The 26,717-nt window shown below is 56.2% G+C and overlaps 1 protein-coding gene across 3 annotated transcripts in view; it reads left to right on the forward strand.

The window, feature by feature from the left end:
• Positions 1-1,143: 1,143 nt before the first annotated feature.
• The window catches only part of LOC117007197 (receptor-type tyrosine-protein phosphatase V-like), a 35,618-nt gene continuing 10,044 nt past the window's right edge, over positions 1,144-26,717 (forward strand). The window contains exons 1-28 of one of the 3 annotated variants that reach the window (XM_033080173.2): positions 1,144-1,607; positions 2,623-2,686; positions 5,733-5,999; positions 7,358-7,627; positions 8,117-8,383; positions 10,071-10,343; positions 11,018-11,278; positions 11,691-11,963; positions 12,380-12,649; positions 13,182-13,451; positions 13,576-13,848; positions 14,059-14,331; positions 14,712-14,981; positions 15,333-15,605; positions 16,527-16,799; positions 17,269-17,541; positions 18,568-18,837; positions 19,154-19,432; positions 19,648-19,782; positions 19,889-20,093; positions 22,658-22,725; positions 23,069-23,195; positions 23,508-23,555; positions 23,958-24,051; positions 24,858-24,948; positions 25,433-25,509; positions 25,863-25,920; positions 26,349-26,483. In XM_033080173.2, coding sequence (XP_032936064.1) covers positions 1,542-1,607; positions 2,623-2,686; positions 5,733-5,999; positions 7,358-7,627; positions 8,117-8,383; positions 10,071-10,343; positions 11,018-11,278; positions 11,691-11,963; positions 12,380-12,649; positions 13,182-13,451; positions 13,576-13,848; positions 14,059-14,331; positions 14,712-14,981; positions 15,333-15,605; positions 16,527-16,799; positions 17,269-17,541; positions 18,568-18,837; positions 19,154-19,432; positions 19,648-19,782; positions 19,889-20,093; positions 22,658-22,725; positions 23,069-23,195; positions 23,508-23,555; positions 23,958-24,051; positions 24,858-24,948; positions 25,433-25,509; positions 25,863-25,920; positions 26,349-26,483 — 5,503 coding nt within the window. In that variant the 5' untranslated portion in view covers positions 1,144-1,541. The remainder of the gene's footprint in view (positions 1,608-2,622; positions 2,687-5,732; positions 6,000-7,357; positions 7,628-8,116; positions 8,384-10,070; positions 10,344-11,017; positions 11,279-11,690; positions 11,964-12,379; positions 12,650-13,181; positions 13,452-13,575; positions 13,849-14,058; positions 14,332-14,711; positions 14,982-15,332; positions 15,606-16,526; positions 16,800-17,268; positions 17,542-18,567; positions 18,838-19,153; positions 19,433-19,647; positions 19,783-19,888; positions 20,094-22,657; positions 22,726-23,068; positions 23,196-23,507; positions 23,556-23,957; positions 24,052-24,857; positions 24,949-25,432; positions 25,510-25,862; positions 25,921-26,348; positions 26,484-26,717) is intronic. The other 2 variants (XM_033080174.1, XM_033080172.2) reach the window with 2 other exon arrangements.

Raw genomic sequence — 26,717 nt, forward strand, 5'->3', positions numbered from 1 at the left:
CTGCAGAGACGTGACTGTGACCATGGACCCGGATTCCTGGCACCAGTCCCACTTGGCCAGGACCTGGGAAATTAACTGTTGCCCATGCAAAGGGAAGGGAATTCATGTTCACTGTCCCCTTTCCCAGCTGGCTCCATCAGCCTGGGGGCTATCAGCAGGGTTGGGGTATGGCTCTAGGGTTGGAGGTGGGTCCTAGACTAGGTCCCCTGCGTCCCCCTCTCTTCTTAACTGCATGCAGGAGTCCAGATACTGGGGGCTGTTCTGTCTGTCACAGGTCCCACCTGACAAACTTCTGAGTCTTTTGTCGAGGGATTCTGGTGTTCTAGAAGACAGGTGTGGAATGTGTCCTCCTCTGACAGCTCGACGGCTCACAGTAATGAGCAGAGCTTGAATAGCCCCCATAGGTGGCCATGCTGGCCACTGGGATAAACTCCCACGGCCACAAAGGCTGTACTGGCTTCCGGACTGATGCATCACTGAACCTCTTCCAGCACTGTCCCAGATCTCCAGCGCTGATGTGAAGCCAATGGCATCTCTGCTCTGAATGCGAGCTGGCACTCGGCCAGGCATTGCTCAGACACCGCACAGCACCGCACAGCACGGCCCGGCACGCAGCCTGGGAGCACAGCCTGATCTCCGAGGCAAGCCCCCAAAGTACAGCGGCTTCCCACCCGGGCACAGCCCCTCCCTCAGATGGGCAAAGCGTGGTTTGGGCACCTCTGTGCCACGCCCAGGAGGCTGTCAAAGCGTGCACTGCCCTCGCCGCAGCCTGCCACGGGCACGGCACAGGAACACCCCAGTCCTGCCCTCGGCGTGCCCAAAACCCCCTCCCCAGCCGCACCTGCGCGGGAATTAGAGCACACAGAGCTGAAGGGTGCCTGAAGGTGCGGCACAGGGAGAGCCGAGGGGCAGAGCACTCCGCGGCCACACTCGTGCCCTGGCTCCCTGCAGCATCCCAGCCCAGCGCCCTTCCCTCCCTCCCTGCCTGCGCTGGAGTCTGGTTCGGGCGCGCCCTCCCAGCCTGGAGCCGCCATCAGTCCGGTGCTGTCTCCTCCCCTCCGGCTCCTCCCGCCCCTCCCGCTCCTCCCGGAGCTGCTGCTGCTGGCGGAGCGGGCTCCAGCCCGGCACAGCCCCCGCCGCAGCGAGGTCCCCCGAGACCCCGGCCAGCAGCGAACCTCCCACCCGCAGCCGGCAGCTCTGCCCGCAGCCGCGCTCTCCGGGCCAGCTGCGGAGTCACCGCAGAGGACACGAACCTGCGGCGACAACAGCAAATGCGCCCAGCGAGAGGCAGCCGCCCCCGCTGGGCTTCTCCCGGGCCGGAGGCGAGCTCTGCCCTCGCCCAGGGACAGCGGGCCCGGCCGAGGTGCCACGCTCTGGCCGGTCCCCATTGATGCTATCTTGTCATCCGCGCTCGGAAAGCATGTGGGGACACGGCTCCTGGCTGCCGTGGGACAAGGGGCTGGCTGGGGACAGCCACTGCTAAGAAACCGCCCCCTCACCCCAACTTGTCATCCCTCTGATCTGCTGCCACCAGGTCCCCCATGAGGTCACTGCTGCTGCCGCTGCTGGTGCTGTGGGTGCCGCGGCTCCCAGGGACCCTGGCAGAGGTAAGCGCTTGGCTCCCCAGCCCCCGCTTTGGCTCGCAGCTCTTGGCTCGCAGCTCGCTGCCGCGAGGGGCTGCCCCGCCGGGGGACCCGGGGCTGCGGGTGCCTCTCTCTGGCCGTGCAGCTGCGCCACATCAGCGGCGTTCGCCGTCCCGAGCGGCGCTTCCCCCGCTGCCCCTCGCCCGTGGGACCCTGGGCCACTGCCTGGGACCGCAGCGTGTCCCTGTTGCCGTGGCTGCGCGGCTCCTCGCCCCGTACTGCCTCCGCTGCTGTTCCCAGGGATCCCCAGCCGCTTCCCTCTCCTCTGCCAAAAGCCCCGGGATCGGTGGGGAGCCGGAACGAGTCTGCCTGCAAAGCCGAGGTTAAAGAACGCCAGGAAGATGATGGTTCTGCTGTGGCTTGTTGCAGGACAGGGAGTGGGCAGGAGACATTTCCTTTAACGTGGGGGGAACTGACGCCAGTCCAAAGCCAGGCACACCCTGCTGGGAGCAGGCTGTGAGAGAAAGGGTGTCCCCGCTGCCGGGGAGGGTGCCAGGGGCTCCGGGCGCTCTGTTCTGCCCGTGGGATGTGGCAGCTGAACTGAGGTCTGTGGTCCCTCCGTCCTCTCCCCGTGATGGTGGGAAGGAGGTGTGCCTGTAGAGGGAATGAGATTGCCAGGCCCTGTCCAGAGCTCGATCCCTCCCTCTCTTTTTCTGTGCCCTGGCTGGTTTGGTGGCTTCTTCCCCTGTGGGCATCGCCCCATGCTGCTGTGCAGCCCCAGGTCCCGTGCAGAAGGCCAGGGCAGCCCCCAAGCTGCGTGTGCCAAGTCTGTATCCCTGCAGAGACTAAGGGAGGTCTGAGAAGTGACCCAGGCTCTCCTAGGAAAATGGGTCACAGCCCACAGATGCCATGTCAGGGTGGGACCTGTGCCTTGCCAGCATGACCCCTGGCCTGGCACAGGGCATCTCTCCCGGGTGTTGGTCTCAACTCAGCCCCCCTTATCCTGCCCCTCTCTCACTTGACACCTTCAATCCTCCAGGGCGAGGGATGCAACCACACAGCACAGGCAGGACTGGAGGGCCAGGATGCACGTGGTGAAAGAGGTGAGCCACAGGAATGAGGTTCCCAGGCTGAGGAGGGTGGGATGGTCTCAGTTCCTGGAGGGGTGAGATGAGCAGATGTGCTCTACCAGGACTCTTGGAGTTAAGAGTGGCTTTGTAAATACTCTGCTTTTGGCTAACTACAGGCTACAGATCATGCCCAGGGAAGGGGGAGAGTCAGTCCCATCCTTCTCCAGCAACCAACTGCATGGGGGCACTATGAGAGATGGACAAGACTCCAGAGCTCCCTGCTCACACAGAGTACTGGGTGGGCTCAGCAGCAGTGCCCTGCCCAGAACCTTGGAGTTGCCTGGGTAGGATCAGAATCTGTGGGGCAGACCCACAGCTACTATAGGCCTGGAGCCAGCACAGTGCTCACATGGCATCAGCCTGTGCCAGAAATCACCTGGATGATCCACAGGCACCTGTCAGGGAATGAGGTGTGTCTGGATGTACTGTCTGTGATGTGGTTAGTGGGAACATGGACAGTGCTGGGGTCACAGGCCTCTGGCCCATTGTAGATACATTTGTGCTGCAGATGTGAGGAAGGTGGCAGAGGGAGGCAGATGATGAAGCTGCTGAAAACTCAGGAGAAGCAGAGAAACATGGGCTGAGAACTGAGGAGATAAGAAAGAGTTTGCAGTAACAAACCATCCCTGCCTGAAGGCCAGGCAGACAGTGACCTGTGGGTTGTGTTCAGGTCAGCTGTGCTGGTGCCCTAGGTGTCTGCTGACAGCAAGGGTAGCCCAGGGCAGCTGGCCCAGGTATAGACACCTCACCCATGGGCACCCAGCTACATTGAGCTAACCTTTCCTGAGCTGTCTGATCCTAAATATGCACTTGAATTTCTCAGGGCTGGCACTGAGAAGGCCTTTCCCAGGGGCACTATGTGCTCCTGTTCCTGTCCACCTGATGTCCTCTGGTCCCTTTGCCCTCACCAGCAGGCTCCAAACCAACAGCATTGAATGAAACAGAAGTTGCACATAGTTCTGAAAGTGTTAATCTCTGGGAAAGACACACACAGCTCCTGAGCCGTGCCAATGGTGTCCCTGCCCCAGGCTCACCCCACACTGCTCCTTCCTGGCTGTGTAAAGGGCTCCCCATGGCCAGCCTCTGGGGCACTTGTGCTTGGTTCATGCTGTCTCACTGTGCCAGACCCTAGGTAAGCCTGTCATAACACGTTGCACACCATGAATTTTAAGTGCTAATTATTACACAAATGTCTTATTAGCACTAGAGCTGTTCTGGCATTTTGCAAAGGCTGAGAGCAATAAAAGGCTCATGGATGTGGCACCTGGGGACCTGGGTTAGTGCTGGACTTGGCAGTGCTGGGAGAACAGTTGAGCTCAATGCTCTTAAAGGGCTTTTCCAACCTAAATGGTTCCATGACTGACAGCAAGGCTGAGGATGGGTGTGTGTAATAATCTGCTGGAGACATTGTGGGGCAGGGGTGGACCCTGCCCTGGTCACGCCACCAGTTCGGGCCTGACAGACAGGCTCTGCCTGGCTCCTGTTGTGTAGGTGACTCCTGAGCAGCTCTAAGGACAGGAATTCAATACCACTGACCCACTGGTCAGGCCAAGCCCTGTGTGCCACTTCCCTGTCCCCAGACACTCTCCACTGGGATGCCACAGCACCGGCCCCACAGCCCCAGCGCACTGACCTCACTGCTGAAGCATAATCAAGGCAGGGACACATCTCAGCAGGGCCTGGGGCCAGGCTGCTCCCAAATCCCTCCCTGTATGTAGTCTCCCACTCTTCCCATGTCACCTCTGAACTGGACAGGATGGGGACTCACTGTCTGGATCCCCCAAAGCAGCCTTTGCCCCCTCCTCTGTCAGAGCCCACACAGAGGCAGAGACTATTGCAGGGAGCATAATGGCCCTCCTGCCATACCCATCCTACCCCCTAACTGGCCACTGTCTTGCTTCTCCATGGGGGACCCAGAGCCTTCAACATATTTTGGACAGGCTCAAAGGTGATGAGCTAATGTCCTGGTTTGGAGAACAGGTGTCTGCTGAGAAAGGCAGGAGCCTCTCGTTTAAATGGAGAATGTAAACCCCCCTCCCTCCAAATTATTATAATTTTGAAATCAAGGGGCTCTCAGGCAAAGATATGGGAATTAGGAATAACAGTTCTTTACTAGGGAAATTAAAATAGAAATACAGCACTACAAAGAAACAAACTCCAAAACCTGACACAGTCAGAGTACAACCTGACACCCGTCAGGCAGGGTGTTGGCAGCAATCCCATTCCATGGTGGCTGCATCCTCCTGCAGTGACAGATGTGGCTCAGTTGGAGCAGTGCTCCTGTACAAGGTGCAGTTTCCCTCTGAAGGTCCAGTGGTGATGTGGAGAAATCTGGTTTTCCTCTGGAGTCCAGTGGAGCAAGGGGCTCCCTTAGTGTCCCAAAACTTCTGTTTTTATCTTGGTAAGAAATGTTGGGCTCTTCCCCCTGGCTGGAGCAACTCCCAATGGGATGCAGTAATTTATCAGTCCCACAGTGGGACTCAATGGCCATTAGCAGAAAATGACTTTTTGGAGGAAGGACGGGTTGTGAAAAGATAAACAACAATGCCCTGCCTGGCTTCAATGGATGGCCCATTAGCAGAATGTCTCCCATGGAGTTAAGGATCACTGCCCCAGCCCTCAACATATGGTGATAGAATGGACGCCTTTTATCACGTCCTGTATTGTAAGCCCAGACAGCAAGGTGATGAGCAATGGGTTCTACCCAGCCAGGGAGCTTTCTGCCTTAAACCAGGACTCTCTGGGCAAAGCACGTGATGACCTGAAGCCTTCTGGTCTTTCTCCAGTGGAGCAGGTGCTTCATGCTTAGGAGCATCTCTTTGGCAGCTTCCTTTGACCTGAGTCCATGAAAGTTTTTGAACATTCCTGTGTTTCCCAAAGGCTGTTCAGGGCTCTTGGGGTCAGGGTGGTGGCCAGTGCCTGGTGTAGCCCAGAAAGGGTGGGTAGCTGGGAGCCGGCCCTGCAGGCTGGCACCCAGCACCACCAATCCCTGCTGAGAGTTTTGGATTTGCCTCTGCAGGCACCCTGCTGAACGTCAGTGTGAGTGGCCATGACCGGTCAGACTCCCTCCTTCTGTCCTGGGACGAGCCAGAGGGAGGTGCCAAAGGATATTTGCTTGCCCTCTCCTCCCTGGGGTCGGGCATGCTGCTGCAGAATGGGTCTGCTGGACCCAACACCACCAGCTTCTGGTTCCATGGGCTGACTCCTGGCACACGCTACAAGATCGAGGTGACAGCCACGCTGGCCTGCATGGACACCACCAGCCAGACCATCACAGCACAGACAAGTAAGGGCTCTCCAGGACCTCAGTGCTCCTACCAGTGATTTTTGGGCTGTTTGAAGTTTGTGGGAGGTTGGGCTTTTCCTCGCTTTCACAAGAACTAGGGTCCTTCCTGGGTCCCCAGAGCCTTAGGGGTCATTCCCTCATCCTTGTGAAGGAAGGTCCTGCCCTGCACCTTGTATGAGCTGGTTTCATGCTGTATCTTCTCTTCCTTGAATAATGGAGGTAATGATGGACCAGCCCATGATGTGGCTTGCAGAGAGTCAAGGGGTGAGAAATGTCATGCCTGGAGGTCTAGAAATGCCTGCAAGGAAAGAGCATCTGCTCCACAATTTTGGTACATCTCTGTCAATTATTGCTTACCTCCAGGCCTTGCTCTGTGCCAAGGGCTGGGGATGGGGACAGGGCTGGTGGCTCTACAGCTCAGGTGGGGATGGCAGTCCTTGCCTGCACCTCTCCAGAAGATCCTTGAGTAAATCAGTGCAGTTGAAGGTGGGAAACCTAGCAAAGGAGAGTAGAGCTGGAGGGAGGAGATTGGACAGTGGAGGGGCTGGTGTCAGGCAGCAGTGGTGGAAGCAGAAGCTGGTTGTCATGGAAGAGCAGGTGGCAGGACCCACAGGGCCAGCAGGAACAGGGGATCTGTCAGCAGGTGAACTTCCAGGTAATGATAGCTTCACCTTTATGTGTTGGCCCTGACAAGCCTCCCTGCTCAGTTCAGAGTAACCACTGAGACTGATCCAAGGGGTTGGTGCAGCCCACACAACACATGGGAGGCTGGTGAGTGGTCAAGGAGGTGATGGGGCTGTGCTTTGGGAATTCTTGGTGGAGCCCCTCTGCTCTGGAAACAGGCTGAGAGAGCTAGCTGGGTTTGTTCAGCCTAGAGAGGAGAAGGCTCCGGGGTGACCCTAAAATGCCTTTTAGTAGCTAAAGGAGATTTGAAAATAGAGAAATAGGGGCTTTTTACATGGGCGTATGGTGGCAGGACAGGAGGGAAGAGTTTTAAACTGGCAGAGAAGTTTAGATCAGATCTTAGGAAGAAATTCTTGCCTGTGAGAGTGGTGAAACCCTGGCACAGGTTGCCCAGAGAAACTTTGGCTACCCTATCCCTGTAAGTGTCCAAAGCCAGGCTGGACAGGGCTTGGAACAACTTGGGACAGTGGAGGGCATCCCTGCGCATAACCGGGGTGGGACTGGATGAGCTTTAAAGTCCCTTCCAACCCAAACCATTCCAGGATTCTGTGACTGGGTCCTGTGACACTGGCTGGCAGCACCTCACCAGGCAGAGGTGAGTTCCACCAGCCTGTGAGCAGTTCTCCAGGTCAGGCACTCCCAGGTGAGCGGTGCCTGTGCCATGTCCCATGCAGGTCCAGCACCTGTGCGCAACCTGAGCCTGAGCAGCGGCGGGAGCTCGGCGTCGCTGCGGGCAGCCTGGGCACACGGGCACGGCCAGCGGGACGGCTACAGCCTGGCACTGTGGCACAGCGACTCCCAGAGCCTGGTGAGGAACGTGTCCCTCCTGCCCAGCGCCTCCACCTTCCTCTTTGATGGGCTGCTGGCTGGCAGCGAGTATGCCCTGAAGGTCAGCACGCTGGCTGGGTCCAGCCAGGCCAGCACCAGCATCCACCAGTGGACAGGTAGGGAGTGATGGTGTGCCTGCCAAGGAGGGAGGGGTGGTTGAAAGGGTTTGGCAGGAAGGATGCAGCACATGTGCTGGACTGGCAAGGGGCAGAGGTGTCCAGGCTTGAGATGGAGAGCTTGTGTATGGTGGGGAACAGGTGGAATGTTTCACATCCCCACTGTGAGCCTAGTGCCTGGGCCAAGGGGAAGACTTTGCACCTTGGGCCTCCCTTGCAGCACCCATGGCTTGGATTTGTCTGTTCCCAAGGGACAGGGGCAGTCTGGGGATCCTGGATCTTTTGGCTGCAGGAGTGCTGCAGGATTGCTGCAGTATCCAGTCTGCCACTCCTCTGCCCTGCAGCCTGAAAGAGCACGATCATGTGGAGGGACCTCAAGGGCCCTCCAACCTGTGTGGGAAGTGCCATGGGAGGGACAGCCTTCAGTAGACCCCTACCAGACCTGCAGCCCCAGTGCTGAACCTTGCTGTGTCCTGCTCTTCCCCTCAGCTCCCTCTGTCCCCAGCCAGCTGAGGCTCAGCCCAGGTTCCAGCACCAGCCTCGTCGCCTCCTGGGCAGGCGCTGCAGGGGCCGCCTGGCTCCACCTTGAGCTCCGCAACCTCCTCACCCAAAAGATCAGCACGACCCTGTCAGCCAGGAGGGGCCTCACCAGCTACACCTTCCAGCATCTCCACCCTGGCACTCAGTACTGGCTGGGGCTCAGTGCCATGGCTGGCTCCTACAGCATAGTGGGACCCAATGCCACTGCCTGGACATGTGAGTATGAACTTGGTGACCCCAGCTTTCTCCCTGCCTATGGTCCAGCCTCTGAACCCTGGTCTCCTGACAAAGCCTTGGGAGCACAGGGTGATTTTGCTTGGACCTGGCCAAAAGCTTCTCCAGGACCCAGCTCTGGGGCACTGCTGTAGTGGGGCCAGTGAATCCCTTCAGCAGGTGGATCTCCTGTGCTGCTGCTTCTCCCTGGGATGCCTTGGGAGCAACCTGTGGTCTCTGTCCTAGAAGGAGGATGGAAAAACAGTAGATCTCACTGGTGTTCAGTGCTGCTGGGGCTTGGCTCTCATGTGCCTCAGGGCTGTACAAGGACAGCAGAAAAATGGGACAAGGAGCAGCAGTTGAGCTGGTTTGAACTGGAGGCCTCTGGGAGGAGTTTATGGAAGAATGTGAAAAAATTTTTACATGGGCATAATTTTACAGTGATAGGACAAGGGGTGAACGGTTTTAAACTAAAATAGGAGAGATTCAGATTAGATGTTAGGAAGAAATTTTTCCCTGTGAGGGTGCTGAGGCCCTGACACAGGTTACCCAGAGAAGTTGTGGCTGCCCCATCCCTGGAAGTTTCCAAGGCCAGGTTGGACAGGGCTGGAGGGCTGGGATAGTGGAAGGTGCCCCTGCCCATGGCAGGGGGGCTGAAACAGGATGAGCTTCAAGGTCCTTTCCAATCTAAACCATTCCACAATTCTATGATTCTATGAAATGGATTTTCAGTGCCCTTTGATTGTTGTCAAGGATATTTTGTGGTAGCACCTGATAACCCAACATGATGGGTACTGTGCAAATACAGCCAAGGAATCCAGGAGCCTCTGGCAGGTCAAAACAGTGAGGGCAGCCCTCCCAGAACCCACTATTGCACCATTCCCCCAGCTCACTCTCTGCTCTGGCCTCAAGCTGATGACGGCCCTGAAAGAGGGGGATATTGCTGGTGACACCACATCCATAGCCCAGTAAAATGTTCCAGTTCTGAACTTGCCCTCCCAGATGTTTCCAGGAGAACCAGGAGGGAAATGGAGAGGGTAGAGCAGATTCACAATGAACACCAGGGTAGCATTGGTGCTGAAATGATGGAGGTGCCAAGCTGCAGACTCAGAGCTGCTGTGGCCATTGACTTACCCTGGCACTGGCCAAACACTGGTGATGTGAGTGCTGGAAGGACCTGAGTGCCACCAGGTGTCAAGTCTCCAGCTCCTTCCTGCTCCACCTGCCAGCCTGGGAAGCTGGCGCCTGCTCCCTGCTCTGCTGACTGTGCAGATGGGATTTTGGAAGGCCTCCAGAGCTCCAGCTGGTTTGTGTCTGCTCTGGAGTGAGGCTGATCTCTGCTGTTGCTGTCTGCAGCTCTGACCTGCTCCACTGAACAAAATTCCCCATGCCAGACACACGAGCCAGGGGTGTCTGGCCAGGAGTTTGGTCCAGGCCAGTTCCTGGGAATATCAGCAAGCTCATGATGGGAAGTGAATGGAGTGGAGGGAGACTTTTAAGAATTTCTCTGCAAGGCTGCCAGCTTTGTCTGGACTCTGTTAGTCCAGGAATGTTTGTGCTGGGGAGTGCAGATGGCTCGCTCCAAAAGGATGTGTAAGGCTGGATGTAACCCTGCCGGGAATGAAGCTCAGGAGATAAGGGGTACAGAGTACCCAATCACCCTGACTCACACAGTCCTATTCCCTTCCAGACCCTCTGAGCCCTGGCAACGTGACCCTGAGCAGTGCAGAGGAGCAGAACTCCTTAGAGGCTCGCTGGAGTATCCCAGGGGGACAGAGGGAGTTCTACCTGGTGACACTGCGAGAGGGAGAGGACAGTTCTCCGACGAGGAACATCTCCGTTGGTGGGGACAATGACCACGTCACCTTCCACGGGCTGAGCCCTGGCCAGCAGTACTCTGTGCAGGTGGTGGTGGTGGCAGGGCCACATAGGGCATCAGCACACAGCACAGCAGCCTGGACAGGTGAGCAGAAAGGCCGTGCATGGCCCTTGAGGCTGCTCCTTCTGCCTGATGGAGGGGCTGGGGGTGAGGCAGGCACAGGAACAGGGCACCTGGGACACCTGGTCTCAAGAGTAGGATGTGCATCAGAGCAGCAAAATCTGCCTCCCCACAGTTCCTGGTGAGCAGGGGCTCAGAGGTCCTGGGCAGGCTTGTGCCAGCAGGCGTTGGGCACAGATCAATACCAGATCCTGCTTTGTGCTTTCTGGACTCCGGCATGCTGCAGGCAGCTTCCTCCCTTTCCCTTAGCACAGCTGGATGGGTGGGCAGGAAGCACCACCAGCCCCTCCCAGAGGGGGCATCTCCCTGTGCTTGGTCTCTCCTGGGTGACTTTTGGAGCCACAGTTGATGCTGTCCCAGAGCTGCCACTCTGGGAAGGGATGATTGGAGCTGTACACAGTGTGGGGAGCTCCAAACCATGGTGCTGAGGACACTAAGAGCTCTCCCTGCAGCCCCTTCTGCCCTGAGTGGGATGGAGACAGCTGCAGGGCACAGAATCACAGAACTGTGATTGGGTTGGAAGGGACCTCTGGAGATCATCTAGTCTAGGGTCACCTAGAGCAATTTGAAAATACCTTGTGAAAGCAGTCTCCTGCCTGATGCACTGCCCTGTGTTGTTCTGTCCTTGTCCCTTGCAGAACCACAAGCACCATCTGGTGTGAGCCTGTCCAGCCAGGGTAGCCCCCACAGCCTGCTGGCCAGCTGGGAGGAGGCAACAGGGGAGGGCTATCTGCTGGTCCTCAGCCTTGCAGAGCAGCCTGTGAGGAACAGCTCCTTACTCAGGGGTGTCACAAACTTCACCTACAATGACCTCCACCCTGGGACCCTCTACACCTTTGAGGTCAGCACTGTGGCTGGTCCCTACACATCCTCACCCCGGCGCATCTCCAACTGGACATGTGAGTGCCACAGCCTCGGGTTCCCACTGGATCCTGCCCTTCTCCTGATGTCATATCTCAGGGCACTGACAGCACACATCTTCTACAGCTCCATCCAATAACTGGGCAAAAGGTTCAGGAGGGGGCAGAGGTGCTGCTGGATGTGTCCGACTGTTTCCCAGGCACAAGGGGCAGCTGAGCCCAGCTGCCACTGCCTTGAGCCACCCCCTCCACCACCCACCACCTCCTCCAGCACCAGAACAATATTTTCTCTGTGCCAGTTTGAGCTGTGCTGGCCCAGTCCCTGCTGGACTGGTGTGTGGGTGGCAGCAGGCCTGACAGAGGTCAAGGCAGCTGGATGCAGGTTTTCCCAGGGAAGGGACCCCTTGGAGTAGCACTTCTGCCAGGTGATTCTAGACCTTTCCTTTTCTAGACCCTTTGCCCCCAGAGCAGCTGACCCTCAGCAATGGGGGCCACAGCACCTCTCTGCAAGCCTCCTGGAGAGCAATTTCCTCTGGCAGTACTGGCTACACTGGGATCCTCCGAGAAACCAAGTCTCAGGAGCAGGTCAGGAATGTGACTGTGGGGAGTGACTGGACGAATGTCACCTTGGAGAACCTGGTCCCTGGGCGACAGTACACGCTGGAGATGGCTGCTATGGCTGGGCCTTACAGATCCCCTGTGCGATCAGCCAGCGACTGGACATGTGAGTGTGACAGTCCCACCCTGCCCTACTGCAGGTCACAGCCACCACCTGCCCACGGGAGCAGAACCCTCAGAGTGTGACAGTGGGCCCTGTGTGGGGAGGTGGGGAATCAGAGACAGGGGTGCATAGACAGGTAGAATGGAGCCACATTCAGCCATGTAGGAAGTAAAAGGGTGTGCAGTGCAGGAGGAACCCATCACTGAACAGAAAACATTTCCAAATGTCACCCAGGGAAGGAGGGGACCTGCTCCCATGTCTGCTGTGGAGCAGGAGCTCTGGCTGCTCTGGGTTTGGTGTGCTGACTCCTGACCTAACCCCAGCAGGCACTGACAGTGGAGGGTGCCCAGGACAAGTGTGTGCAGCCCCCACCCCACACCCTGCCTCCTCTCACTGCCTGGGTGTCTCTCCTCTCTCAGACCCCCTGGCTCCAGCCGGCGTGACGCTGACCAACACTCGGCGCCCCATGGGGCTCTCGGCCTTCTGGGACAAGGCTGCTGGAGATGTGGACCAGTTCCACCTCCAGCTCTACAGCAAGAGCCATGCAGCACAGAGGAACACCACAGTGGGGCCAAACACCCACAACTTCACATTCCTGGGGCTGTCCCCTGGCACTCAGTACTTCCTGAAGGTGACTGTCCTTGCTGGCCCGTACAGATCCTCGTCACACTTTGCCACTGAGTGGACATGTGAGTCAGAAGTATTCCCAGTCTTTTGCAGGGATGGGACATCCTGGCACTGCCTGCAGGACTAGCAGTGACACAAACTTGTCTGGGTGGAGGGAGGGCTCTGGTGAGATCTACATGCTCCCTGTCCTGGAAGATAGCAGTATGTCATAGGTTAGGAGCTGTGTGCTGGGTCCCAAAAGACCCTTTTCCCCAGCTTAGATTTTCCCCAGTCAAGTTGAACCTTCTGCCTAGATCACTGGTGATCTCAAGGCCAGCCAGGGACTGGTGAGAGAGGGATGTGATAGAGGAAGCACAGAGACCTGTATGGGCTTGCTGCTCCCTGTCTGTGGAGCAGAGAGCCCACTGGGAGCTGAGCCAGCAGCACCCTGGGGACATGCACAGGCAGCTTGCATGGCCCTCAGGAGAACAGGAGATCCATTGGTCAGGTGCCCCCACTTCTCTTTAGCCCTGTGCAGAGGTGCAGGCTGTGCCCTGGCTTCTCCAGGTGGCTCCTCCACCACCTCATGGGTCTTTATGCTCTGCTTTCCTCCAGATCCACTGTCCCTGGCTAACGTGAGTGTGCAGCCTGGCCAGAAACCCCAGGAGCTGCATGTGAGCTGGGTGGAGTCCGGAGGTGGCAGAGATCACCTGGTACAGCTCTCAGTGGCTGAGTCCCTGTCCATCATCAGGAATGTGTCTGTCCCCCGTGGAGTCACCCAGCTGGACCTGCAGGGGCTGGTGCCAGGGTCCCGGTACCGCGTGGAGATCATTTCCCAGGCTGGGCCTCATCGCATCTCCTCCCAGACTGCCATTGGCTACACTGGTAGAGCACAGCTCCCCTGTCCCACCAGCCTCAGACCCTGTGTGGATGCCCACAGTCCTCCCACACTAGAGTGAGCTCTGAGCAGCTCAGGTTTGTCCCCAGTGATGTTATTTCTCTCCCACAGTCCCACTGCCTCCTCGCTCCCTGTCTGCCAGCCCCATCAGCGTGGCCCGGGCTCTGGCTGTGCGCTGGGACAGTGCTCCTGGGCACAGGGATGGATACCTGCTCAGTGTGCTTGAGGAGGGCTCGTCTGCACCACCAAGGAATCTGGAAGCAGGGAAGGACAGCACCAATGTCACTGTAGCACAGCTGGAACCAGGAACATGCTACCTTGTCAGGATGTGGGCAGTGGCTGGACCCTACCGCTCCCTGCCTGAGAACGTCACTGGCTGCACAGGTCAGCATCTGTGACATGCCTGGGTAAAGGATCAGTGTGGCACCTGGGGACAGCAATGAGGGGAGGGAAGGAGGAGTGCACCCTGTCCTAGTTCTTGGTGAAGCTGGCCTGTGGTCACATCCTGCCTCTCACAGCCTCCTTGTATGAAGATGCCTGCATGTTCAGAAGTGGATCTTTTCCTCTCTGACTCATGTGTCTTTTTTCTCACAGTTCCTGCTGTGCCAACAAACCTGAGCCTTACCAACCCAGGCAGCTCCTCAGAGCTTTACACATCCTGGAGCAAGCCCCCTGGCAGGAGGGATCACTACCGTGTTACTCTGTACAGCCTCAGCACCCAGAGCAGGATTCAGGTCCAGACCTTGAGTCCAGATGCCCTGACCACCACCTGGACTCACCTGGAAGCAGGCAGCAAGTTTGCTGTGCAGGTCACTGCTGTGAAGGGCTCGTTAGAAGCCTCTTCCATCAACATCACCCAGTGGACATGTGAGTCTGATTGGTTAGGCTGGGCACAGTGCCCCACTGTGAGCCTCCACCTGAGCCTTCCAGAGCCTCACCACCACCTTCCCCATCCTAAGCTGTGCCCACAGCTTCTATGTGATGATCCCACCTTTCTGCTCACTGCCCTCACTCCATCCTTTGACACAGAGCTAATCCCCCTATCCACTCCAGGGGCTCTGGTTATCTCCCCTGCCTCCCCAGCTGCAGACCCCAGGCATGACACACTCGAAGTCATGTGCCCTTTGTGCCCAGGCTTCTCTCCAGAGGGTCTCTGGTCCAGCCTTCCCACCTGGAGGAACCCTAAGCACAGCAGCCAGCTCTCAGCACTGACCAGGAGAGCTAACTGTCTCCCTGTTGCTTTCCAGATCCCTTGGCCCCTGTCAACCTCACCCTGGGCAGCCCCTCAGCCTCAGTGCTGGTGGTGTCCTGGGCAGTGGTGGCTGGAGGGGCAGAAGGCTTTGTGGTGGACGTCTGTGATGCAGCATCCGGAGCTCCCATCGGGCAGACAGGGCTGGGTGCTGATTCCAGGAGTCACATCCTGAGGAGCCTGAGCCCTGGCACCCACTACAGCGTGGCAGTGAGTGCCACAGCTGGGCCCTTCCACGCCAGCACCTCCAACTTCACCCACTGCACACGTGAGTGTGATGCTCTCCTTGCAGCCCGGTGTTCTTCACCAGATCTCCCCTTCCCAGTTCAGTCAGGGACCATACTGGTGCGGCTATCCTGCTTACCTCTGCCACCCATGCTAGTTCCCAGTGCTTATTCTCTGCTGGATGCAGCATGAGGGGTCTGTGCCTAATTCTGGTAGCCATCCATAGCAATTCCCAGTCTCAGACAGCAGCCAGGAAGGCAGCAGAGTCACGGCCAGGCTGTGGGACCCTGCTGCTGACCCAGCTCCTGCAGCACAGGCTTGGCACAGATGTGGAGCATGTCCTTGTGCTGAGCCCAGATGTGGCTCCTGGCAGTGACTTGTGTTTCCTTCCCAGGCCCACTGCCCCCAGGCTCTGTGCGTTTGCTGAGCACAGGACACCCCGACAGGCTGAGCATGGCCTGGGAGCCCGCGGCTGGGGGCAGAGATGGATACACACTGACCCTGTACCATGCACAGCTGGGCACTGTGGCAGCAACAGCCTCGCTTGGGAGAGACACCCACAACTTCACCTTCATGGGACTGGCCCCAGGACACGAGTATTCCCTGGAAGCCACTGCCACAGCTGGACAGTACCAGGCAGCAGCACCCAAAATCAGTGGCTGGACATGTGAGTACCTGAAGTGTCCTCTGCAGAGGGGTGGGAAACGTCACACCACTGGGCTGTCCTGAGGAGAGTTGTGAGGTTCATGCGGCACCTGGTGGCTTTGGAGATGTGCACACACCTCTGTACAGGTGTGACACACAGCAGTTAGTGCAGGGGCACACTGCTGGCTGCATGGCACTGGCATGTTCAGCCATTGGCTTGCACAAGGACGTGCTGATGAAACAGGGCTGCCCAGATGTGCCTGTGCTGAGGCATTCCCTGCAGGTGCTGGGACATTCCCTGTGGGTGCTGGGACATTCCCTGCCTGTGGTGAGACATTCCCTGCCTGTGCTGGGACATTCCCTGCCTTTGGTGACCCATCTCCCTGTGTACAGGAGCACAGAAGTGTACAGGGCATCTGTACTGTACCTGTGTATAGGAGACTCACCGAGTCTCTTCCCACAGGTAGAAACCACCTTGGCGTAAAGGTCACAAAATTAATGAGTGTAGTACAGGAAGCCACTCCACAGTCCTCCCAGGAGAACAGGTCTTTGCTCTGGAGATGGGCTAATCCAGCACTTCACCCCACCCAGAAAGATTCTGAGGCTGGTCAGAGAACAGAGGCTGTGCCAGTGCTGTCTGGGCACCTGCACGGCAGCTGGGTGTGGGAGCACACCTCTGCTCATGGCAGGGCTGAAGGTGTTCCCACTGGGCTGTGGGAATGACCTGGATGAGGAGGACTTGGCAGTGAGAGACCAGTAAGGGTGAGCATCATTAAAGGTGAGATGAGATGTGAGTGGGAAAGAGAAAAGTGAGGATGAGGAGGCATTTGCCAGAGGGGATCCTCCCTCAGGGAGCACCTGTCCTGCTGCACGATGACCATCAAGTGTCTGTTTCCTTCTGCTCTGTGTCCTGTCCCTAACATGAGCTGTGCTGGTTCCCCAGGCCCACTGCCCCCAGGCTCTGTGCGTTTGCTGAGCACAGGACACCCTGACAGGCTGAGCGTGGCCTGGGAGCCCGCGGCTGGGGGCAGAGATGGATACACACTGACCCTGTACCATGCACAACTGGGCACTGTGGCAGCGACAGCCTCGCTTGGGAGAGACACCCACAACTTCACCTTCATGGGACTGGCCCCAGGAAGCAAATACCTGCTGGAGGTGGCATCTGTGGCTGGGTCCTTCAGGGCACCTGCAGCGAATGTCAGCAACTGGACATGTGAGTACCTCTTGTGAGGAGATGTGTGCCTTGCTGGGCAGTCACAAAAGCTCATGGCCAAGAACATGGCCCTACTGACCTTCATAGCAGACCCTGCCATGACTCTGAGCAGGGCTCTGCCCACTCTCATCATCAGCTCCACCAGCTTGGGTGAGGGCAGCTGGAGCTCCAGAGCCACGGAGGAGGGAGCAGTGGGTGCTCACCTTCCCCTGGCCTCTAGCTGGCTTTGTGTTCCCTCCTCACCCCACCCCAGATGTCTCTCTCCATGTGGGACAGGGCTGTCCCTGCATGGACAAGCACAGAGAAGTTTGCAGAAGCTTTGAGCTGCCTCTGGGCTGGTGGGTGGAGCCACACAGTTGGGGCTAAGTGCATTGTCCAGTGTGGGGCATCCCTTCTGATGGCACTGCCAAGAGACCCAGGCAGTGTCCTTGGGTCCTGGGCTGATGTGTCTCCTGTCCTGTCTCGGCAGACCCCTTGGCCCCCCGTAACGTGTACATGACGAACCAGGGGTTCCCCAACAGACTGAGTGCATCCTGGAGAGCTGAACCCCAAGGACAAGACAGCTACAGGCTCCTCCTGTATCACTCAGGGTCAGGCATTGTGGCAGCCAATGTCTCTGTTGGGAAAGGCACCAGTAAATTCACCTTTTCTGGCCTGGCTCCAGGACACAAATACCTGCTGGAAGTGGTGTCCGTGGCAGGGCCCTATGCAGCCTCCGCAGGGAACATCAGTGACTGGACAAGTAAGTGTCAGAGCTGGAAATTCTGCACCTTGATCAAGGCTCAGCCTTCCCATCTGGGTGGGCTCAGCACCTGCGGTGGGAAGGGGCAGAGACTCAGCCAGCAGTGCTGTGTGGAAGCTGTAGGGCCAGAGAATGGTTCAGGTTGGAAGGGACCTTTTAAAGATCATCTAGTCCAACTCCCCTGCTACTGGCAGGGACATCTTCAACTAGATCAGGTTGGTCAGAGCCCTGTCTAACCCTGAGCATTTCCAGGGATGGGATGGGATGGGATGGGATGGGATGGGATGGGATGGGATGGGATGGGATGGGATGGGATGTACCAGTGCAACAATGGATCATGGGCTGGGCAAGCCCTGGAGGATGGGAGAGTCAGGCAGGGCAGTCCTGCTGCGTGTGGGAGGGCCTGGCAGCCACAAGTGCTGTTTCAGGAGGCAGCCTCCAGCCCCACTGGTTGAAGTCTGGCTCCTCCACGGGTGGCTGAACAAGAGCACAGGATCCCATGGCAGTAGTGCTGCTCTGGTAGATGACACCCACAGCCTGGGGGGACATCCCACCATTCCTACTGCCTTTTTTCCAGGCACTCAGAGAATTGCTGGCATGGGGTATGAGGGGAGGATGGTTTTTTTTTTCTTTTTATGGAATGTGGAAATGCAGATAAGCACAATAAGCCTTTTCATGCAGTTGTCCCCACAGTCCCTGCACTTTGCTTGGGGAATCCAATGGTGCCTGCTCCCACGCTCAGCCATCCCCTGGCAGGGTGCAGGGAGTCATGTGCAGAGCCCTTCGGGCAGGTCTCTAACGAAACTTGCTAATTAGCAGGAAGAAGAATGCATCTCCTCACACTCCTCACTCTGTATGTCCTTCAGCTGCCATTTAAAGGTCATTTCTGGCAAACAGCAACTGCAGGAATGTTATCACTGACGATGTGGAGTCTCCTCGTCTCACCCATCTCCTACTTGTGTCTCTGTAGAATAGAAGAGAGCACGTGCATACCAGTAACTCTTCCTGGTGTGGTTTTTGTTGTAGCCCCCTCAGTTCCCCAGAATCTCTCGGCGGTGGCTGAAGGGAACAACACGATGCTGATCTCCTGGGGCAGTGTCTCTGGCCAGCAGGACGACTGCCAGCTGTGGCTGCGTGACCCCCGGAACAGCTCACTGCCCCGGCGGCACTCCCTGGGCAGAGGACAAGTCCAGCACCTCCTGCAGGGGCTGATCCCGGGCAGGAACTACTCTGTGTCCTTGAGCTGCGTGGCTGGGCCCTACTGGAGCAGCACCAAGCCCTTGGCAGTGCCCATGGGTGGGTACATGCTGCCATGGGGAGGGAGTGGGGCAGGCTGGAACAGGGACAAACACCTGGGTGGCCTCAAGTCTGGATCAACCCTTGAGTGTCAACAGAGGTGTGGGAAGTCTTGTGGTGGGAGATAGGGAAACTCAGCAAGGTGGCCCTCTGGTAGCCATTGGCTCCCTAAGCTAGCCCCACCACAGAGGTTGCAAGTGTCCAGCTCTGCCCATCTCACTGGCCTTGGGAGCAGATGCTGACAGGGCAGAGGTTGGGATTTCTCTGATCCAGTGAGAGGTTGGGATTTCTCTGATCTGCTCTATCTCCTTTGCAGAACCAAATCCAGTGAAGGATGTGCAGTGCCTACCGGAGTCAAGGAGCCTTTACTTGAACTGGACAAGCTCTCCTGGAGATGTGGAGGCTTATGAGGTGGTGACAGAGAGACTTTCTGAAGGACCCCCCACCTCCAGGCATACTATGAGCATCCCTTCAAGCGAGGCCAGTCTGGAGGGGCTGGAGCCAAACTCTTCCTACCAAATCGTTGTGAGCACTGTGGGCATGAACACACTGAGGAGCCAGGCTGTGACTGTGCTCTGCAGCACAGCAGTGGAGCGTGAGTCCCCTTCTTCCCCACAGCCCTGCCACAGAGCCCAGAGAAAACCCCCAGTGGTGCTGGTTAGAGCTGGGGACTCGGGTGCCTGTGAGCCCCACGTGGCTGCACTGCCCTGCAGTGGGTCAGGGCTCTGGAGGTGCTGCTGGGCAGGCTGAGCAAAGGGGGTCTGGGAGCAGGGCCATGCTGAGAGGCTGTGCTTGCTGTTCCTCCTGCAGCCCTGCCCCCGCCCCTGCGTGCAGACGTGTTCCCCGTGGAGGCCAGTTCCACAGTTATCATTTCACCCGAGCTGTTCAGTGAGGAGAACGGCCAGATCGAGTACTACGGTGTCATTGCCACCACTAACGAGTCACGTAAGTGTCCCTGCATGTGCCAAGCTGCAGTGGCTCCCTGGAGGGCAGCAGGGTGCCTGGATGTCACTTTGGGTCTCTCACTGTCACCTTGCACGTTCCCCTGCAGTGCTGAGGCCCACCCAGGAGATCATGTCCAGCACGTGGTACGACCACTACTATGGGACACAGGACTCCTACCTGGCAGTGCTCATACCCAACCCCTTCCACCAGAGGAGCTCCCCAGAAACCTGGCGGGTGCCAGTGGGAACAGAGGAGTGTGGCCAGTCCAGGGCCACGTGCAACGGGAAGCTGAAAGCCAACGAACAATATAGGTGAGAGATGTTGGTGTCCCTCCTCAGGGGAAGGGGCTGGAGGAGAAAAAGGACTGTATGTGGCCTTGCAAGAGTGCTACCAGCTCCCTGGATGTCACCTCACCCTCACACCCCAAATCCCCAGCAGAACTCCAAGGGTTCTCCACCAAGCAGCATTTGAGGAAGGCAGGGGCTGGCACGCAGGGAATGTTAGGCAGCGTAGTGGGCAGGGAGAGGGAAAGCTGAGGCTGCCAAGGGCTGTGTGTGTTTTCTCAGGAGCTGAGCAGATGTCCAGCCCCAGGACAGGAACTAAAGCAGATGCTGTTATTTGTAGGACCTTCGTGTGTGACTCAGAACCATGTGCAGACGGTGCAAAAATGAAACCGATTTGGAAACAGTTCAAGTGGTGCCTACTCAGTGAGGGGCCCAGAGGCTGGGGATAGCAAACACTCAGGCTAAGGTCCAAGTTCCCCATGAGACACACACATGGATCCCAATAGTCGTAACTTCAGTCTTACTTGACAGTAAATAGAATCCAGGAACATGGAAGGACATATTTTCTTAAGGGTACCTTAAAAACTGCTGATGGAAAAACTGGTTTTCCACTGCTAGGAAGCAATGGTATCTTTAGTCAGTCCTATTAATTTAGCAGCTCACAGTTTCAGCAAATGGGGATCATATCCACAGGCATTTCTCTGATCCCCCAGAGTCTGGAGGGTTATCCCATTTCATTTTAAAGAAACTTGCAGCAAGGATGGTTGATGGTGATAGAACCATTGAGAACATTAGGAAAAGAGAGTGAAAGTCCATGGGAGAGTGTGTGTATGAGAGAGCTTCCCTTTCCACTGGGAATAAAGGGAGAATTACATCTGCCCATGAGTTTTGTGCAGACATGGAAAACTTAATGGATTCTTACTGAGTTGTTCTATATTCACATCTGTGCCAAACAGAGGCTCTTAAGCTGCTGGTTAGGGCAGCACTGGCCCAGACTGGTGATAACACCCAGGGGGTGGGAAATGGCTGTTTTTTCCACGAGGGAAAAAAGGGAGTTTCCAGAGAGCCATTGCCTTGGAAATTCCAGAGTGAGGTCATGAAGAGCAGAGAGCAATTCTGGTGTGCTGTGTTATCCTGCCTGGCAGGAGGATGGCTGACAGTGAACTCCCACCCGTGTCCATCTCATGTCCATCCCAGGTTCCTGGGCTGCCATGGGGATCTCAGAAGGTTTCAGAAGCTTGGAGACATCACCTATCAAATCTGTCTGTTCTGAATTGCTCACACTCACCCTCAGGTGTGGCAGGGCAGGATTTGCTGGTTCATCCCTCAGCTCTGGAGGGATAGAGAGGGGTGGAATGCAGAGAGAACAGCAGGGCACAGGTCTCAGACCAAGGTCTGACAGCAGTCTCGAGGGGGCTTCAACAGCAGCAAAACCACACCAGGACAGCCTCCACACCCAGGCACTGATGAGCCAAGGCTCTGTACTGCCCCACCCACTTCGAGCTTTCCCCACATGGGAGCAGCTTGTTCAAAGACATCAGGCCCTGTCATTAGTGCACCTGCCATGATTCAATAACATGTACTGAGCTGGCCAATTATTCAGGACTGGAAGGTGCTTTCACACCACAGCTTTCTTTCAGTTTGGCTGCTCTGAACAACCTAAATATTCTCAGTACAAACAGCACTTGACCTAAATATCCTAAATATCTGACCTAAATATCTTGACTATTCAGCCTAAATATCCTCAGTACATGGAACACTCAGCCTAAATATCCAACCTAAGTATCTGCAGTAGAATGTGCTGCTGAGTTAATTATTATTAGGGTGGTGAAAAGCTGACAGCTCATTCCCACTCAGAATTTCTGTTCTTGTTTCCTGTCTTTCAGTGAGTTATTTATCGACAAGCCCTCATCTTTCATGCCATGGCATCTGCAGGCTCACTTTTCAAAGGTCTGTGCCCTGGCAGCTGCCAGAGGGGACCTACACAGTCAACAAACTTGGCTGCTAAATCCAGTGCTACCTTTAAAAGCTTTGGCTTGCATTTAGGGCACAAGAAGGGGCCCTTCCAAGTCACCTGCTCAGAAGGAAATGAGCTCTGCAGAGAGCTGTGAGCTTGGTGTGCCTGCTGCCAGGAGGGGGATGAGGGGCAGATCTCCACAGGGAAGAGGATGCCACTTGTGTGTGTGTGTGCAAGGAAGGGTCTGGGTCAGGCCTCAGCCCTTGCAGCTGAAAAGCTTCTGTGTCAAACAGGGCTCACTCTGTTAACCAGCTGACATGAGCTATGTGTTTTTAGTTCTTTGTGTCCTATAAGAGACCAGACACTACCTTTCTCTGCAGATAACCCTTTGGAGGACAGCTGCTTTCCATTTGTGCTTTCTGAACAATTTGTCATGCTTTCCCAAGTGCAACTAGTCCAAGAGGCAGAAAAGGGAGGAAAGACCATTTCCACACATATCCTGAATCCATAACAGAAAACCAGCTTTTTCCAAGCCCTGGTCCTGTTCCCCTGGGTCCTGCCTGTTGATTGCTGGGTTCTGGGTGCTGTGCTCAGCTCAGGCTGTCCCTGACACAGGGCTCTGCTTTGCCTTTAGGTTCAGCATTGCTGCCTTCACCAAATATGACCCAGTAGCCCCTGCTGTGACATTCACCATGTTCTCAGGTAAGCAGGAGAATAGCATCTTCCCTACCTGGCTGTGTAGGTTAGAGGTAATGAACAGCCAGAGGGAGCTCATAGGCTATAGTAAATATAAGAAATATAAGAAATGCACCCATATATCATAGAATTATAAAATGGTTTGGGTTAGAAGGGACCTTAAAGCTCATACAGTTCCACTCCCTGCACTTCCACTATCCCAGGCTGCTCCAAGCCCCAAACCTGGCCTTGGACACTTCCAGGGCTCCAGGAACAGCCACAGCTTCTCTGGGCAACTGCCTCACCACCATCATAATAAAAAAACTTTTTTATTAATTCTTCTCTCTGTACTCTCTCCTTTTAATTGCAGCTGCTGGATCCAGTGCAGACACAGCTCCACTCTCAATGCCAATAATTGCTGGAATCATTGTGGGATTTCTTCTGACACTTGCAGCTGTTTTTGCTTTGGTTTACTGGAAACAGCTCAAAGCAAAGAGGTGAGCATGAGCCATGTCTTACCTTTTGAGTGCCAGCTGATTTACCCAACCTTCAGTGCCAAGTCTGGAGGAGAGCAGGGAGAGGGTATAAAAAGAGACTTAGACCAACTAACACGTGGGCTAGTGGAATTGTGCCTGGCAAGCTCAGGAGCCAAAGGCAGAGGGGAGAGAGGAGCAGTTAAGAGATGTGCAGTTAAGTCACAAAACCCTACAGGTGTGCAAGGCAGTGTGCCTGCTAGTGGTGCACAATACCTCATGGCATCTGTCTCTGCACTGCAGGCAAAAGTAACAGCTCCTGTGCTTTGATTTTAGAACCAAGAAGAGCAGCCTGCCCCAGGAAATGGTGACCTACAGCTTGAGGTGAGTGCTGGAATTTGTCCTCTGTATGGCCCCACTGCAGCTCCTACTTTCCTTTACCTACTTCCTTTTTCATGGTTTAACTCAGGAAAAATCCAAGTGTCTCCTCTCCTCAGTTATTTTATAAATCAGTCTTTCCCAAGTTCACTATTAGTTGCCCAGCTCCATTCTAAGTCAATGCTTTGCCTACACCTCCTCTGTGAGTTTCTGCAGCAGGAGAATATTCTCATGACCCTGAAATCCCTCCCAGGACTTAAACTGGGCAGTGAGGTGGGCTCTGAACCATCCCTGTGTGCCTCCAGGTACCGCAGGTCTCATGGCTGGGCTGTCTCAGTGGCCCCTGGCTGGCTGGCCAGGCCTCCCAGTACCTAAGGCAAGTTTTCCTCTGGACTTCGTTTCCTGCAGAAACGTGCACCGGCCCGTCCCCCTGCAGAACTTCAAGCAGTACTATGAGATGAAGACAGCAAGTGCTAACCATGCTTTTTTCCAGGAGTTTGAGGTAAGACCCCTGCTAGAGATGACACTTGGTTTCTCCACTTGGTGGCTCCTGCTGTTGGGTGTCCAGTATGGAGTGCTCCTCCCTGGGGATGGTCACCCATCTCTAGCAATCCAGCCACCCTGAGAAGCAGCCTTGGAGGCCAAAGATTGGATAGACCAAGTGATAAGCAGTTCCTTTGCTCAAAACCTGTTTTGTTCAAGTACTGCTCAAAGCACTTGTGGCATGAGGTGAACTAGCAGAGAGCAGAGTGCCCCAGGCCTGAGTGGAGGGGAAGGTGAGAGGGGTGGCAGTGAGAACCACCCTGACAGTGTTAACAGAGAGCCTGCAGCCAGAGGGAAGGTCGAGGAGCACTCTCAGACCTGTGAGCTTCACCTCAGGCTGCCTTCCCTGGGTCCCACTGCCAACATCTGCAGCCTCTGGACTGTTCTGCTGCAGCATCTTCAAATTCCCATCAGCAATTTCCTCAGCTTACCTTTTCCTGGCTTGTTGAGTGATGATGGCAGAAGCAGATCCAGCACAAGAAATTTCTGTTTGCTCAGCAGAAAATCCTCTGAGCTTTGTAGTAGATTTTTCTCCCAGTACTTGTCCTTGGGCTTTTCTTTTAACTATGAATAGTGCTGTTGGAAAAGGCAGTGAGAAAAGCCAGCATGGCTCAGAGTGCACAGTGAGGGAGGAGTGGAGCAGTTCTCTGTGTGAGGGTAATCCTCTTTACCCTCCAGACAGAGCCACTGGCCACAAACAGGGAGCTGAGCTGACCAGGAGGCTCCAGAGGAATGTTTGTGCTTATCTTTTCCCCTGTCCTACAGGAGCTGAAAGAAGTTGGGAAGGAGCAGTCGAAGGTGGAGGCTGAGCTCCCAGCAAATGTCTCCAAGAACAGATATCCCCATGTGCTGCCCTGTAAGTGCTGTCTCCTCCCTTCTACCCCAGCATCCAGGGTGGGAGCTCAGAGGGCAGTGTTTAAGGACAGGTCCACCTTGCATTGCTGCCAGGGTCAGTGCCTGGCTCCTTTCCTGGAGCAGGAGGACTCCTGAAATGGACCTCAGTTTCCATTTTCCTGCTGGAGACTCAAGGCTTAATGGTTGAGCCAGGGCTGAGCCACCACCCTTCCCACCTTCTCCACTGGGCTGCTGGGTGAGCCCAGCTCAGGATGGAGACCAGAGGGGGTCCATGAGCTTCACTGATGGGCCTCATGGCCCCAGTTCTGTTCTGCAGTCCCCTGCTAGCCCAGCTGGCAGGCAGTGCTGCCCTCTTCCTGGAGAAGGTGCCTGGCAGAGCACAGAGCCTCTGCTGGAGCTGCTGAGGCTTCTCCCCCTGGCTTACCCAGGTGCCATGTGCAGGTGAAGGGCTGCCTTGGGGCTCACCTGTGCGTGCTCTTTTTCAGATGATCACTCTCGAGTCAAGCTGAGCCAGCTGGGGGAGGATCCACACTCAGACTACATCAATGCCAACTTCATGCCTGTGAGTGCCCACTTGCCTTCCCCACCGAGATACAGGGCAGGGCACATCACAGAAACCCTGCCTGGGCTGAGGCAGAGTGTCCCCTCCTGTGAGGGCTGGTGGGCATGAGATGCTGGTGAGGGCACAGCTGGCACAGGCCAGCAAGAAGCTGGGGGGAAGGTGGAGATGTGTGGTTGCCCTTTAGCAGGTGTTGCTGAAGCCTGTGAGTGTCAAATGCTGGGATGCAGAGCTGTGAGTGTGGGAAGACTGGCAAGTCTCTCTGCTTTCTTCTTGTGGACTGTCTATCCTGTTCCATCACCTCCCAGCTTACTGCCTTTCTCTCTGCCTGCTCTTTTTCCTTCTGGTCTGTGCAGCTGCATTTGAACAAGCCTGGAGCTGTGCCTTCATCCTCCATCTGGGAGGTGTTCCCAGGTAACAGGCAGGGCACACTGCATGCATGTGCTGTTGTGTGGATCTGCAGGGCATGTGTGTGTCCAAGGGCAAAGGAATACCCTGAGACCTTGCATGCTCACCCTGCCCTCTGCAGTGAAGGGGAAGCACAGGGATGATCCAGAACTGTTTTTCTCTGGTTACACTGAATGAGGAACTGCTTGGAGGGAAATGGTGTGGGTCACTTTATTCCAAATATGTAGAAAGTGCATGCTGAGCAGCTCATGCTTCCTGTGAAATCAGCTGCTTCTGAGATCAGCTACCTGGGAACTGTGCCCATGGGGGCTGAGGGCAGCAGGAATTTCTCCTTCTACCACAAAAGCAGACCAGGCACTGACTGGTCCCAGGGCAGGACCCAGCTGCCTTGGCAACCTGCTAACTCATCATGCTCTTGTCTGCCTCTTACTCAGGGCTACACATCCCAGCAAGAGTTCATTGCCACCCAGGGACCCCTAAAGAAAACCATAGAGGACTTCTGGAGGCTGGTGTGGGAGCAGAACGTCTGCAATATCATCATGCTGACAGTGTGCATGGAGAACGGGCGGGTAGGTCGGTGCCAGCCCCAGCCCAGCCCTGGTGGTGTGAGCTGAGCCCAGGGCTCAGGATGTGCACAGGATGTGCACTGTGCTCCAGGATGAGCACAGGCTGCACAGCTCCCCTGACAGACAGTTTGGGGGAAGAGAGGCTGATCTGTGCAGCTCAGCCTTAGTGTGGGGCAGGAGCCCATCACCCCCAGATATTTCTGCAGAATCTGAAATTGCCGTGCCTGGGTGAGCCAC

The sequence above is a fragment of the Catharus ustulatus genome, chromosome 25 (genome assembly GCF_009819885.2).
Source record: "Catharus ustulatus isolate bCatUst1 chromosome 25, bCatUst1.pri.v2, whole genome shotgun sequence".
Classification (NCBI taxonomy): Eukaryota; Metazoa; Chordata; class Aves; order Passeriformes; family Turdidae; genus Catharus; species Catharus ustulatus.